The 14,850-nt window shown below is 41.0% G+C and overlaps 1 protein-coding gene across 1 annotated transcript in view; it reads left to right on the forward strand.

The window, feature by feature from the left end:
- The window catches only part of LOC149563660 (putative CoA ligase CCL6), a 176,906-nt gene extending 165,586 nt beyond the window's left edge, over positions 1–11,320 (forward strand). Inside the window, exons 15-19 of the mRNA XM_089826822.1 lie at positions 9,471–9,716; positions 9,866–10,005; positions 10,347–10,529; positions 10,726–10,845; positions 11,026–11,320. Of these exons, the coding sequence (XP_089682948.1) occupies positions 9,471–9,716; positions 9,866–10,005; positions 10,347–10,529; positions 10,726–10,845; positions 11,026–11,061 (725 nt within the window). The 3' untranslated portion in view covers positions 11,062–11,320. The remainder of the gene's footprint in view (positions 1–9,470; positions 9,717–9,865; positions 10,006–10,346; positions 10,530–10,725; positions 10,846–11,025) is intronic.
- The last annotated feature ends 3,530 nt before the right edge of the window (positions 11,321–14,850 follow it).

Consider the following 14,850-nt stretch of genomic DNA (forward strand, 5'->3'; position numbering starts at 1 on the left):
TTCTTGCTACTGGAACCGAAGGGGCCTGCAACTCGAATCCCCGATGCCAAAACTCTTGAATTCTTCTCCATAGTAGCTGCCAACTGACTCTTCCACAGCTTCCGCTTGTCCACTGACTCCATAGAAAAATGGTTTATTTCTCCTTATATAGTATATGGTTCTTCCTATTGCATGCAGGCCGAACAAATGAAGTGCTAGCTAATTAACCATCCGCGGAAGAATTACAAAACACTCCACCCAATACCATCCGTGGAAGAGAAAAAACTAGCCGCAGAGAGAGCTTCAATCCGAGGGAAATAGGAGACATTCTTGAAGATGAAGGTAAAGTCATAGGAACCCCACACCACACACCGGCTCTGCAACAAAGGCAACACAACCCCCCGATCTTGCAAGCAACTGTGGAGAATAGACTGTGGAGCTAGGCGAGAATGTCCTTCAAAGCCCGCAGAAAGGACAGAGAATAGTCGACCTGCTGCAGTGCTGGTGGAACTTGGTGTCTTCAAGAAAACTCCTCTCTGAGGCTTGTGTTCAGCTTCTTGCGTTCCGATGCCTCCGATGCTTTGTTCAGATGTTTTTAGTGCCTCCTCATCCCGACCGATCCGTCTCAAAATCCTGTGCAATCCTTTTGTGCGGACTACTATGTTTCTTTCTCCTGCACTATCCTGGCAGCGAATGGCAGTAGGAAATTGGCATGGAACAAGAGTTCGAACCCCATGGTGGCCATTAAGGGCGTGGCGGGCAGCTCCAAGGCGGAGGAATGGAACGACAACGTGCTTCAGACAAGGGATTTAGAAGTTTAATGCCCGCGGCTTATTTTTGGCAGAGGAGATTGACTGGCGGAGGAGTTTTTTTTTTAACCCGCGGCCTTTTCATTGCCGGCAGCAAGTTTAATGATTTTTTTGCGGTGACTGATATTCGGCGGAGGAATAATTGTTTGATGCCCGCGGACAGGCTGCTATCTACGGGGCCTTTGACTTCGCCTGCGGACAGGCTGTTGTCCACGGGGCTCTTCAGCCCGTAGGCCCTTCTGTCCGCGGGTCCCCCAAAATTATTATTATTATCTTTTAAAAAAAAATTTTAATTTTAATTTTCTTTTTTCTTTTTTCTTCTTAAAAGAAATCAAATAACAGAGGTACCTCCAGATGGCGTCGCCGCGAGAGAATCCGGTAATGACGATGATGGAGGATTCAACGGCGGCGAGAACTTTCTTGCGTGATATAGTTTCAACTTAGATCCGTTAACTGACTGAGCCATCTCTTGTCCGTCCAAGGTCACCAGTTTGATTGCTCCAGTGTCGCCAATCTCTCGGATCTGATATGGTCCAACCCATCGCACCTTGAATTTTCCCGGCTTGATTTCATTACGGCCATCATACTTCAATACTAACTGTCCCGGCTGGAATCTGCTACGTTTCAGATGCTTATCAGGCCAGAGCTTGCGTCTATTCTGTGCCACTTCCGTCGCCCACTGTGCCAACAATCGTTTCTCCTCCAGTTTATTCAAATTATTCAATCGCTCTTGTAAGCTTCTGTCATCATCCAACTTGTTTTCCAATGCTATTTGGAGACTTGGAATCATGAATTCTGTTGGAACCACTGCTTCCTGTCCAAACATTAACCGGAATGGTGTGTGCCCTGTCGTCACCTTGTACGCTGTGCGGTAAGCCCACAAGGCAGCGAGTAAGTTCTCCCAATCGGCACCTTCCACCGCGCAGGATTTGTAGATAATGGATACTAGAATTTTATTGGTGGCCTCTGCCTGTCCGTTCGCTCTTGGATAGTACGGACTTGATAGTGAATGATAAATCTTGAATTGAGTGGTGAGCAGTCGAATAACATGATTAACAAACTGACCTCCCCTATCACTAGTTAATTGTAACGGGATTCCATACCTTGTGATGATCTGTTCATAAATAAATTTTGCGGTGCTGACAGTCGAGTTATCTGGTAACGCACGAGCCTCCACCCACTTGGTCAGGTACTCCGTTGCAACAATGATGTACCGGCGCCGTCAAGTCTTGCTCACCCTCAGTGGTCCAATGAAATCTAGTCCCCATCTCTCAAAAAGTTCCTGCGCATGAGAGGGTTAAAGTGGCATGAAATCTCTCTTCAGCGGCTTCCCGGCCCGTTGGCAAGTGTCACATCCGATGACCCATTCCTGTGCATCATTGTACACTGTCGGCCACCAGAGACCTGCGAGTAATATCTTCCGTGCAGTGGTGTCGGGTCCCATGTGTCCACCCGCGGGACCCTCATGTGCTTCTTTTAACACCTGCGGTATCTCCTCTTCCAACACACACCGCCGAAGAATATGATCCGGCCCCATTTTGTAAAGCAACCCATTGATCAATTGAAACGTACGACTCCTGATTATCAACTTGCGCCTATCATTCGGTGACATCCCCGTGGGAAACTGTCCTGTTGACAGGTACTCGCCAATACTCCTGTACCATTCCGGCAGTACCCCAATCTGAAACAACTGTGCGTCAGGGAAGTCGTCATTCACACCATCCGCTGGTTCCCCTGTTTTGATCCGCGACAGGTGGTCGGCACTGACATTTTTCTTTCCTGGCCGAACAATGATTTTGAAAGTGAATTCTTGCAACAGTAGTAGCCATCTGCTGATCCTCCCTTGGATGACGGGTTTATTAATCATGTACAACAGGGCCTGGTGATCAACATAAAACACAAATGGTGTAGCAAGCAAATAATGATGGAATTTTTGCACAGCATAAACCATTTCCAACGCTTCTCTTTCAGTCGTGCTATAGTTCTGCTCGGCCTTTGAGAGCAACCGGCTGGCAAAGTATATTGGATGATCTAGTCCGTGATTAGCAGTCTGTGCCAGGGTCGCGCCGATCGCATAGTTGGAGGCATCCACATGAACATGAAACTCCTTATTCCAGTCTGGATATGCCAGGATGGGTGCCGTAGCCAGGCGTATCTTTAGCCCTTCAAATGCTTCCTCCTGCTCTTTATCCCATCTAAATGATTCTTCCTTGCAGGTTAGCTTATCTAACGGTTGGGACACCTTGGCAAAATTTTTAATAAATCTCTTGTAATAACCTATATGCCCAAGAAAAGATTTTACCTCCGTCACATTAGTAGATGGTTGCATTCCAAGAATGACTCTCACCTTGTCGGGATCCGTCTTTAACCCTTCCTTACAGACGATGTGTCTGAGCAGTCTGTCGTGCGGAACCATGAATTGGCACTTCTTGGGATTCAACGGTAGCCGGGCTCTGCGACATCTCTCCATGCATTCACCAAGTGCTGCCAGGTGTCCGTCCTCCGTGCTAAATATTGACCAATCATCCAAGAAGGCTTTGAAATTTCCCACAGGCATCCTGTTGAAGATATGCAGTATAATCCACAAGAATGTGGCCGGTGCGTTACACAACCCAAAAGGCATCCGGTTGTACGCGTAGACCCCATCTTCGACAACAAACGTTGTCTTCAACTTATCCTCCTCCGCTATAGAAATCTGATTGTATCCGGAGAACCCGTCCATGAAGGAGTAGATTTCATGTCCCGCGACCTCCTCCATAATGCTGTCTGTGAATGGAATCGGAAAAGGATCTTTGATCGTCACTGCATTCAGGCATCTGAAATCGACGCATATTCGGATCTGAATAGTATCCTTCTTTAATGAAATGACTATCGGTGACACCCATTCGCTGGTTTGTACCTTGAAGATAATGCTAGCTTCCAGCATCCGGTTGATTTCCTCCGTAACCCGTGCGGCATAGTTCTTGTTCATCCTGTAGGGTCGCTTTCGTACAGGTACAGCTCCTTCCACCAGCGGGATGCGGTGCACACACAATTCCGGCAGTACTCCTTTGAGGTCCTTGTATGTCCATGCAAACACATCCTTGTAGTCCATAAATATCTTGAATGCCGCGGCCTTGAGTACTGGATCCCAATTATCTCCGACTAGTATGTTCTTCGGCTCTGCCTCGTCCCCCAAATTCATCGTTTGCAGCGTAGCTTCATTATACTTGATTGTCTCTCCTTCTCTGAATGCATGGGCGGGTGTAACATCCAACGGTGCCTCCCCCTCCTTTACTTCACTAAACTCCTTCGGATATTCGTTCTCAATTGACAGAACATTGCAGCTGTGAAATAATTCAGAGTCCTCCATTTGCCAATGGTAGAGACCGTTGACGGAATCCAAGTTGTCATTCGTTGTTCCCCCGTCCAATCGGAGGACGCCCTCCTGATCCGATTCCATCTGTTGTCTACCTTCGTCCTCCTCTCCCTCAGAATCTGACGACAGGGCCTCTTCCCCTACCATTTGGGTATGCAGATCAATGATGAATCGACGGCCTTTACTTTCCAGTGATAAAGTGTTCTTCTTCCAGTCGTGTCGAGCTCTTGCTTCGATAAGCCACCCGCGGCCCAGGATGGCGTCATAGCCTTTCCTTTTCAATGGAATCACCACGAAATCCATCAAGAACGGCTGGGTGCCAATGGTTATCGGCTGTGCCATGAGAATACCCAGTGGTTTAATGCCATGTTGATCGACAGTCAACAGCTGAAATCTTGGAGGCCACAATGTCGGCTGTCCAAGTTTCCTCCGAGTTTCTTCTGGCAATACATTTATGCCGGACCCTCCGTCCACTATGGTGTCTGTGAGAACATGTCCAAGTATCCCCATCTCGACAACTGTAGGGTGCCGTCCGGATGTCAGTGCCAGCAACATTTGATCTTCTCCGCCCGTAACAATTTCCTTTTCTTTTCGTCGACTCGGTTCTCCCGGTGACTTTTCCTTCTCGAGGCTTGATTCTCCTGCCATATTTGAAAGAGCAGATCGAAGTTGGGGCATGGTGAGAATCAAATCACTTACCTTTACTTGCACCTCCGTTTGCAAAATTTGTCGTACTATGTTTTGTTTTGGGGAATTCCTCGCTGAAGTGTTGGCGGTGTCCGGAGGTGTTATTGCTTGGGATACTTTTCCAACCTCCGCCCGCGCTGCCACAAATTTCTTCTTTTCTTTGGTGGGGTCCGGGTATTCTTTTGCTTGTTGCCGCGTAATTGCCAGAACTTCTTCCTCATCCGCTCCAATAGTGATCAAGTTCACTCCGGATTTTGGACATTTTGAGTTGTTGTGATCGCCGGGTCCGCACCATTGGCACAATAGTTGAGGTGTATTTGCTGTTGGACACTCCCGCGCAAAATGCCCCCACAAGTTACATGCACGGCACTGAATAATCGGCCGTCTGTTTGCATCATACTGGATCCGGCTTCGGCTCGTATTGGTATTTTTATTGTTGTTATTATGTCCACGCCGATTATTCCTGTATCCTCCAGATGTAGCGCCGGCGGCATTCATGTTTCCGCTACTACCTGACGGGGAAGCCTCCTGTGTGAGAAGCACTTGCGGAGATCCTCTTGTTTTCATGTTAAAGGGGCAGTCTTTTGTCGAATGGCCCATGATCTGACAAATGTCACAGAATTGGTTCTTCGGACACGATCCTTTAGTATGACCGTCGGTCTTACATTCCGTGCACCACAGTTCACTACCTTTTGGCTCCTTCTGCATATTTTTAAACTCCATCATGCGAACCATATCCTTCTGTAGGGCATGAACCTTCTTACTACTACCTTCGTCGTCACTGCTATCATCTCCGGCAGAGTCATCGTCATCAAAATTAGAGGAGCTAGTTTTCTTCTTCTTTGTCTTCTGCTCGCTTTCAAGGTCCAGTGCTCTGTTATACGCGTCCACATATGACGACGGTGGCACAATTTTCATTTTCCTCCGCAACTTCAAGCATAGGCCGTCCACAAACCATCTTTTCTGCAGTCCGTCCACTGGCTTGCTTTCCATTTTGTTTATTAAGTCTTTTAACCTCTTGGCGTAGACGCGAACAGTTTCGTGCTTCCCCTATTTCGTATTGAAAATCTCTACTACGATTTCATTATCGTCTCGCAAGAGTTTAAATTCTGCCAAGAACTCCTTTTTAATCTTATCCTAGGTATCCAGCTTTTGCAGATCCGTATCCGAAAACCAATCAATCGCGACACCCCGTAGGGTTGCCAGAAATTGCCTGACCCATTCGTCGGCATCTGTGATTCCATTTGCCTGCCAGATCGTCTCACATGTCTTATAATGTCGGATGGGGTCGGCTGTACCATCGCCTTCAAATTTCAGCAGCTTTTCTTTGGGTCTCGCCATCACAACGCTGGAGGTTTGCACTCCCGCACCGGCGGTCTGCACTCCCACACCAGCGGTCTACACTCCCACACCGGCGGTCTGCACTCCCACATCGGCAGTCTGAACTGCTACACCAGCGGTCTGCACTCCCACACCGGCGGTCTGAACTCCTGTACCGGCTATCTGCACTCCCGCACCGGAGGTGTCGATAGCTGCGAACCTTGGTGAAGGGGAAGGATCCTCTGAAATTGTTTCCCACGGAAGTCTATCCTAGACGAAGAGGTCACTCCACGATCGTGCTCCATCGGCACTGCGAGCCGTGCAAGTTGATGCTCTTCTGTCTGAGTTTTCCTCCCTTGGCGAACACAAGTTCAAGAACTCCTCCCGTGCTTCTTCCACCAATTCCACCCGCTGCCGAGTCTCCTCCAGCAATTCTTCCGCGCTTCGGTGTCTGTCGGCAATCTTCTAAAATCTCCGTTGACGTTCGGCCTACTGTGCCAGAATTAAATGTTCTTGTGCAATATGGATTCCATCTTTTCCCTTCGCCTTATTTCGATCCTTGTTAAGCTGATTTGGCATTAATCTTCATTCCTCCCACCTTCCAGATTCATAAGGCAACGGCGCCAAATGTTTATCGTACAGGTAAAGTAAGTGAACGCATACAAACAATGGAATAGAATAGCAGAATAATATTCGCAATATTAGATCATGATGATTTACAAAGATCCCAGACGGGCTATAAATACTACCGCCGAACCTTCCCGAAGGAGTTTGTCGGCCACAATATTACATCCGCTACAAACTATTTACTTGTCGGCTACAAAATAGAAAACACCACCGACAGTCAATCCGTCGGCTACAGAAACACTGCCTGAACCATCCAGTCAGCTAACACTCCCCAGCCCCTCTATCCCTCTACAAAAATCATCTACTTGCTGGCTTCAAACCTGACACCATCATATCTACTTCATGCAGTATCTATTGTTCAAACCTCTCAAGAGCATGGATGTCCAAAGAAATCTGCAACTACATAATTGACTCCAATCTCCATGTTGCAGAACATGAAATTGCAGAAGCAATCTGCGCACAAGGAAAACAAATGAAGCCCACAGGCACAACTCATTAATGGAAACTAAATAGCTTTAATGTTTGATACACAGTTGACAATCAACATGAGCAGATTGATGCAATGAACGACTACGTTGATAAACAAAATAAGGCATTACGAGCCATAAATTCCCTGTTGTTATTAGAAAACACTTGACATTGCCCTATAGAAAGCATTCAAGAGCAAGTAGAACTTTCAGGCTTACCCTGACACCAGATGTTTTGAGAAGAGAGTTTAAATGGTCAGACCACAAGGGACAAACGGCAAGCAAGTTCTGGTCACCAATCCAGCACAATTAATCGAAGGAAAGTGATTCAGTAAGAAGAAGACTGCCTTCATTTGTCCCTGCCACAACCACAGTGCAATGAAGCATTATGTCTACCTAGTTCTTTTATATTTTCAGCTTTAAATTATGTTTGTTTGATTTGAATTATAGTGTCACATCTCTTTTTGAGATCTTTATGTTCTCTCCAACAACAGTTTTGTACATAATAGCTGTTTTTTTATAATGTATTTTCAATCTGGCAAACTTCTAGTCTGTCATGTTGAATACAGTTGTATAATCTTCATTAACCTCGGCATGATTTATATCTTAACTCACGTATTGTAAATATTTTTCCATATCAATACAATTTTCATTTTTTAAATCAACCAAACCTTTCCAAATGCCTCCTTGCAGCTGATGTTTTTATAAGGACAAATATATTGTATACAATTATGCTGAAATGCACACGATTATTAAAGGCTGAAAGCTGTTCAGTAATTGTAGAATGGTTATAATATACTCAATATGAATTCAATGTTATCAGTATCAACATAAGAAACCAGTACAAAACAATTCCGAGGGAAAATAGTATTCTTTATTTATTAGCAGCAAAATATAACAAGTATATCATTCATGTTCCAATGTTCTTAATTTTTAGATAGTGCTCGGTTGGTTAGGGAGACTGACACAATCCCTTGCTACCTAACTACCCAAACCCATTACTATCTATGTTTAATTACATTATTGTTTTATTACGCTCTACATTAACCCCCCCCCCCAAAAAAAGAAATCTTCTTCCAGACAACTACCTAACAATAAACCAAAAGAAACTTAGACTTCAAGATTTAGGGTGGGAAGATGTCCTTGAACTGGATGCACATTGCCACAAAAGCTGTAGATCTCATTCCGTTGCCATCTGCTTAGTCCCAACTCTTTGTAGCAGTCGCAAGGCTTCCATCCTATCATTTTCTGCTAATGCCAGTTTCTCTTCTGCTGATGCTAATTTCTCTACTCGAGTTTCTTTCTTTGTTTCCCACTCTTCTTTCATTCTTCTTGTCAACTCTTTTTCTTGCTGGAGTTCCAGGAGTGTCCACCTAAACTCCTCCTCCATCTGAGCAAGTCATTGGATACACCATACCTAGTGCTTCTCTCTCTGTGGTGTTGTAGTTTTGTTCAGCTTTTGAAATTAGCTGAGTTGCGAAGTACACCGGATGGTCCAATACCTCTTGTCCAGTTTGTGCCAAAGTGGCACCTATTACATACTCGGAAGCATCCCCATGGACATGGAACTGACTGTCACAAATGACCAAAAATAACTTCACTTGGGAGAGCACACTCCATATAAATTTAGTCATTGCTTGCGATGTAAAACAAAACGTCCAAGAGAAGCATAGTGATGTTACCAATCAAATCATTGTTAGCTCCACAATCACTTGGGAGAGCACACTCAATATAAATTTAGTCATTTCTTGCAGTGTAAAACAAAATGTCCAAGAGAAGCATAGTGATGCTATCAATTAAATCATTGGTAGATCCACAATTTACAAACAATGCGTCCATCAACATAGTATCCACTGCACTTCACTAATATGGTCTAGGTCCTCATATTGGGTCCAATTGGTGAGTTCAATGTAATTTGCCCTTACTATATTAATGTATATCAGTAATCAACAGAAATGTTCCTTATATTCACATTGATATTACATGTTGCGAGCCATGGACCCTTGCTGATCTGATTTTTGCATTCCACATTTTTATTCTATCGACTTCCTTTTTGTAGTGAAATTTTATTTTTAAGAAAATTTTCTCTCCTTTGATGCATTTGCTGTGGTGTCATTTTTTCAAATTTCATTTACTCTTTTCTCAGTGCTAGTTAGACTCTCCTTCAACCTGTATTTATATACAGATTTAAGCTGTTGCTCAAGTTACCTGTATTTTTACCAGGTTTGACTGAAACTTGTGCTGGAAGTTTTTCGTCCTTGGCAAATGTCTTCTCAATGATTGGAACAGTTGGGCCACCTGTCACAATTATTGAAGCAAAACTCAAATCAGTCCCTGAAATGGGCTATGAAGCACTTTCTGAAACACCTCGTGGAGAGATTTGCATCAGGGGAAAAACTCTATTTTCTGGGTATTATAAGCGTGAGGATTTGACAAATGAAGTTCTGGTGGATGGTTGGTTCCTCACAGGTAAAACGCATGCCAATATATAGTTTTATTAGGTTGTTATCTTTCTTGAATGAGAGCAGTACATATAAATGACTGATATCATTTTGTTTTTAGATGGCATACTTCGCTTACCAACTCTGGAAAGAGAAATTGTAAATTGAATGATGCAGGTGATATTGGTGAGTGGCAACAAGATGGGACAATGAAAATCATTGACAGAAAGAAGAACATTTTTAAACTGTCACAAGGTGAATATGTTGCTGTGGAAAATATAGAGAATGTATACAGTCGTTGCTCTTCTATTGCTTCGGTATGTAACCTACTCTGTAATTTATGTTTGAGAGTTTACGAACAATATATTTGCTTCCAATTACATGTATCTGTTTGGAAGTTGGATATGTTAATGAAAGGTACAAATGCTATCATCAAGCTATGAAAAATAGGAAGTTAGATATGTTAATTAAAGGTACAAAATTCTATCTACAATTTCTAATTCGTTATTTGTATGTTTACATCTTTTCTTCAATTCATGGGCCAATATATCGATGTGCTGTATAAATTATCTAGATTTATTTTAGAAGGAACTTCACTATGAGTAGATTCTGCTATCTTAATTCTTTTGGATCTGGTGTTGATATGTCAATTTTCCAGATATGGGTTTATGGCAACAGCTTTGAGTCCTTTCTTGTAGCCGTTGTCGTCCCTAATCCACAAGCACTTGAAAGTTGGGCAACTACAAATGGAGAAACTGGAAATTTTGAATCTTTATGTCAAAATCCAAAGGCAAAGAAATATATCCTTGATGAGCTCAATGCAACAGGGAAGAATCACAAGGTATTTAGAATTTTGACAATAGCTTTGGCGGTGGTATTAAATTTATAGATTTTTATCTTGAATCTATCAATTTTAGTATATTTTTGTTCACAAATTTGTCAATTTGAGTGCTTTTTATCATGTATCTGTCAATTGTAGTTCATAGTTATGTAGGATATATCATTTTTTACTCATTGTTATTCTTTTTGAAATCTAGCTCAAGGGTTTTGAACTGCTAAGAGCAATTCACCTGGAACCTAATCCTTTTAGTGTTGAGAAAGACCTGATTACTCCAACTTTTAAAATGAAGAGGCCTCAATTATTGAACTACTACAAGGTAAGGCAATTGAAAATGTACTTTTTTTAACCTTAATCGTTAAAGCTCTAAAACTGAACTCATATAGATATCTGTCATCTAAACTTCTAATGAAGCTGTGAGTTTCACATTTTGCAAACAGATATACGAGTTATTAAGTACTTCATAATGTTCTTACGAATCCTTTTCTTGTTCATGTAGGACATAATTGACAACCTGTATAGAAGCTGCAAGTGAACTGAGACATGATCTTTTTGTATGCAAACAACGGATCTATTATAGACATGGGCATTTGCTTCATTGATATTCAAGACATAAAAAAATGTCAAGATTATGAGAGAGATGATGCATGAGTAAATTCAGTATTTTAAAAAATTTATTGACTATGAAATGTATTATATGACCTTGTTTCTGCAACGCATCTTTGTTCATGATTGTACCTATATTAAATGGCCTATACTAAGTTGCATTAGATAAGCAATTTTCAACAGCAAAATTGCTTTTTTTTGTCTTTTAATTAAGAAAAATATTACCAATGAATTACCTAGGTACAATATTAGCTTCCCGGCTTCTTTTAATAAAACTGTGAGAGGAGCACAAAAAAGATGATTAAATTTGTCTTAATGTCATAAATCATTCAAGTAGAATTGATTTCTACATTCACCATTGATTAGTTAAGAATGTCTCCCTCCCTTGTTACTTCGCTTTCCCCTCAAAACCCCACACCCTTGTGGAGGTGGGGATGTATTTGAGTTAAAATTGAAGCTTGGCATTCCAAGGGAAATTTCAGAATTTAAGCAATGGTTGTGTTATACGGAAGTCTTACAGCACCATAATCATGGGGAGTCCTTTCTTTACCCATGGTGCATCAATGAGGCTAAAGTGTTGGATTTGTTGGAAATTCTTTAAATAGTTGTTAAAAGTACTATGGGTGGAAGTGGGTTTTTTGACAATTTGATGAAGGGTACTCCCCTTAATACCATAAACCATAACAGAAAACAAAGAAACAACAGTAAATACGAGAAAAAAATATGGACTTTTTATTTGCACCGCAAATGCAGAATTACAAAATTCACAAGTACAATATGCTAATTCATATGGGCACCTTCATTATAGTAATCTGCAAGACAAGTTACGAACTATCACCTAAAGTTGTTTTAGTCAATGTTCGGGTCTTTCTTAAATAGACAATTTTATGTTGCCCGAGAAGGTTCTAGACATTAAAACTTAATACCTAGGGCAAACAGACTTTAACAATACATATAGAGTCAATCAAATACATCTTTGACAATTAATTTAGATATTTCGGGTAGCCTAACTTCGAAAAAGCATAATTCATGAACCGTTGCTCCAATTGGCTATTATAACCACCTTTTGGAAAGATCAGCTCCTAATCTACAAGCTCAAATTCGCGCAAGCACCCTTTCGTCGAGTTTTTGGACCTCATCTGGGCACTCTAAGGCCTCCAACGGTGACCTTGAAAGTTTTTCTGCAAATTTTTCTATCGAAAAATTGCCATAACTTCTCCAATACTTAAGCTTGCGCTATGAGATTTTTATGATAGGCTTACAACTCTAAAATGAACCTACTTGTACAAAATGATAACATTTCGAGCTCATATGACAAACTTACTAAAAATAGCAAATTTCCATAAATAGTAACCACTTTTTCTACTAGTCCTTATTAAAATAGAGAAGACTGAAAACAAAATATTTTTTGGTTGATGCAAGATTGTTCTTACACCTATGATGCTCTTGCATCACAATTAGCCAAGGGATGTTGAAAGGTTTTATAGGGAATTGGAAGTTGAACATTATCGTTTAAGAAGCATTGGCTTTTAAGGCCTCCTTATGGACTATTATGTGCTTACACTATTTTCAAGAAGCTTGCTCAATGACAAATGCTACATATGTCCGTTTTCTCTTCTATAGAAGTCAACATTGTCTCATCCTAAACAATGATTGAGGAGATTTAAGGGATGCAAGCCTTGATATTTTAGGATTTCTTGTTTAGTTATAAATGAAGTAGAATAGAGAGTTGAAATGGGCTAAATTTGGTGCTCGTAAGTTTCATTGATTACTCTTCAAGGCAAATTGTTAGCTGCTACACACATTTGCAACACATTGATAGAGTCTCATTCAACATCCTTTTAGGTGTTGGTTTGGATGCTCTACATAAGACTTATTAATGATGAGTCCTTTTCGCATCAAGGAATTTCCCCTCCCATCAGGTCTTACTTGAATTCTCAAAGCATGTAGATTTAAGTGTTCATTCGTTTATTAGGTTTGACCCTTGGTTGTGTTGCATAGAGGAACTTAGACGAGTTTCATGTTGTTGCACAAAATTAAATATACTATAGTTGATAGCATTGAGAAGCTCAAAGTGAAGTTTTTGGTTTGAGGGTTCACTTAGAAATAGGGAATTATGTAAAAACATCCACTCCTATTGTCAAGTATGTTGGTAAACATATTGTTCTTTTTTATAATAACTCCCAAAGTGCCCAAGTGTGTAAATAACAATTGAATACAACAGTTGGGAAAATGTTACTTGATAACTAATTTCCCTTTGAATTATAGGTACAACTCCCTTATATATGAATTTCAACGAATTTGTTTATTTCTAATCCTACTATGGTGTGTTCTTGACCAGAGAAGAACAGGTAAAACAAGTTAGACCTAGGCAGGACTAACTCAGGCAATGGGTTGGTCTTAAAATGAGATCAATTCTGAATATTCACACATGCTATGAATCCACGTAATTGATCATGCAATTATGAAAACTTGTAGCATGAATTATATGCAAAATGATATGATATGATGCTAAGATGCAAGGTTGCAATAGAAGTATTTCTTTTAACTTTAGCAATTCTCTGATTACTTATAAGTTAGTTGAATTGAAAAGACATACAAAATTTTGTTTGTTTTATGATTTCTAATCTAACTTGAAAGAAATAGAGAGACTAACATATGCATTGAACAGTAAATCAATGGTATCAAACGCTGCAATTCTTGTCTCTACAACGACGAGTATTTCACACCAAAATTTGCCAACCTTTTCATTGACTATGAAAGTTATATTTATAGGTTGTAATGTCCCCAATTTTTAATGTAACAATTTAATTTAATTAATTAATTAACTAGTCCCGAAATTTAAATAATATAATAAAAGGACCTTTAATTAGTTACTTTAATTAATTAATATGGGCCCAAGTTAATATTTGTATTTGTGGTTCCAATTGATTTAATATATTTCGGAGCTATTTTAATTTTAGTGTTGTCGTCGGCTATCTTTGTACACCCTCAGAAAGGTTTCCCCAATGAGTATTTAAGCACGGCTTGTAGTAGGTAGTAGGTATGCAATTTGAATTATTTTCTCTGTATTGTGAATTCCTGTTGGGAGTCTTTGTTGTTCGCCATTTCGAAAGTGAAAGATCTTCCCTATTTGGCTCTTGCGGTTTCAGTGGGATTCAACGCTCACCCTATTTTGTCACCTGTAATACTTTGCTCGGATCTGGCAAATCGGAGCACCATCTTTGGCAATTATTAATTGAAGGATCGTTTGTGTCAACCTTTTGTTTGGTTCTTTTGTTCATGATTTCGGATCTGTAAGTTCTGCTTGCATTACTGAACCCACATTTTGTCCATACTCCATTAGACATCCACAACACGCAACACGGCATAACCCATATGTACAACCTACATTTCTCCATACCGTACGACTAGAACAACCCGTCGTACGACCTCCTTTCTGACATCATCTCCCATACATATTGTATAGTCACTAATCTATCGTACGACCTGAGTATTTTTCCCACCATACAACCTGCTTTTATCTCATTTCGTACGACCTTTAGGTTACTGTACGGTCCCCAATTTGATTTACGACCTCCACAGTAACACTACCAGTTATCGTACAACATATCTAGTTTATCTTTGCCCACGTTTGGCAAGGTGGATTTCGAGTATTCAATCGATACATACACTCAGTTGGACATCAAAATATTACATTGATGTCAAAGCAGAAATC

This window comes from Cupressus sempervirens, chromosome 4 (genome assembly GCF_028749045.1).
Source record: "Cupressus sempervirens isolate cs-2001-9-10 chromosome 4, ASM2874904v1, whole genome shotgun sequence".
Lineage (NCBI taxonomy): Eukaryota > Viridiplantae > Streptophyta > Pinopsida > Cupressales > Cupressaceae > Cupressus > Cupressus sempervirens.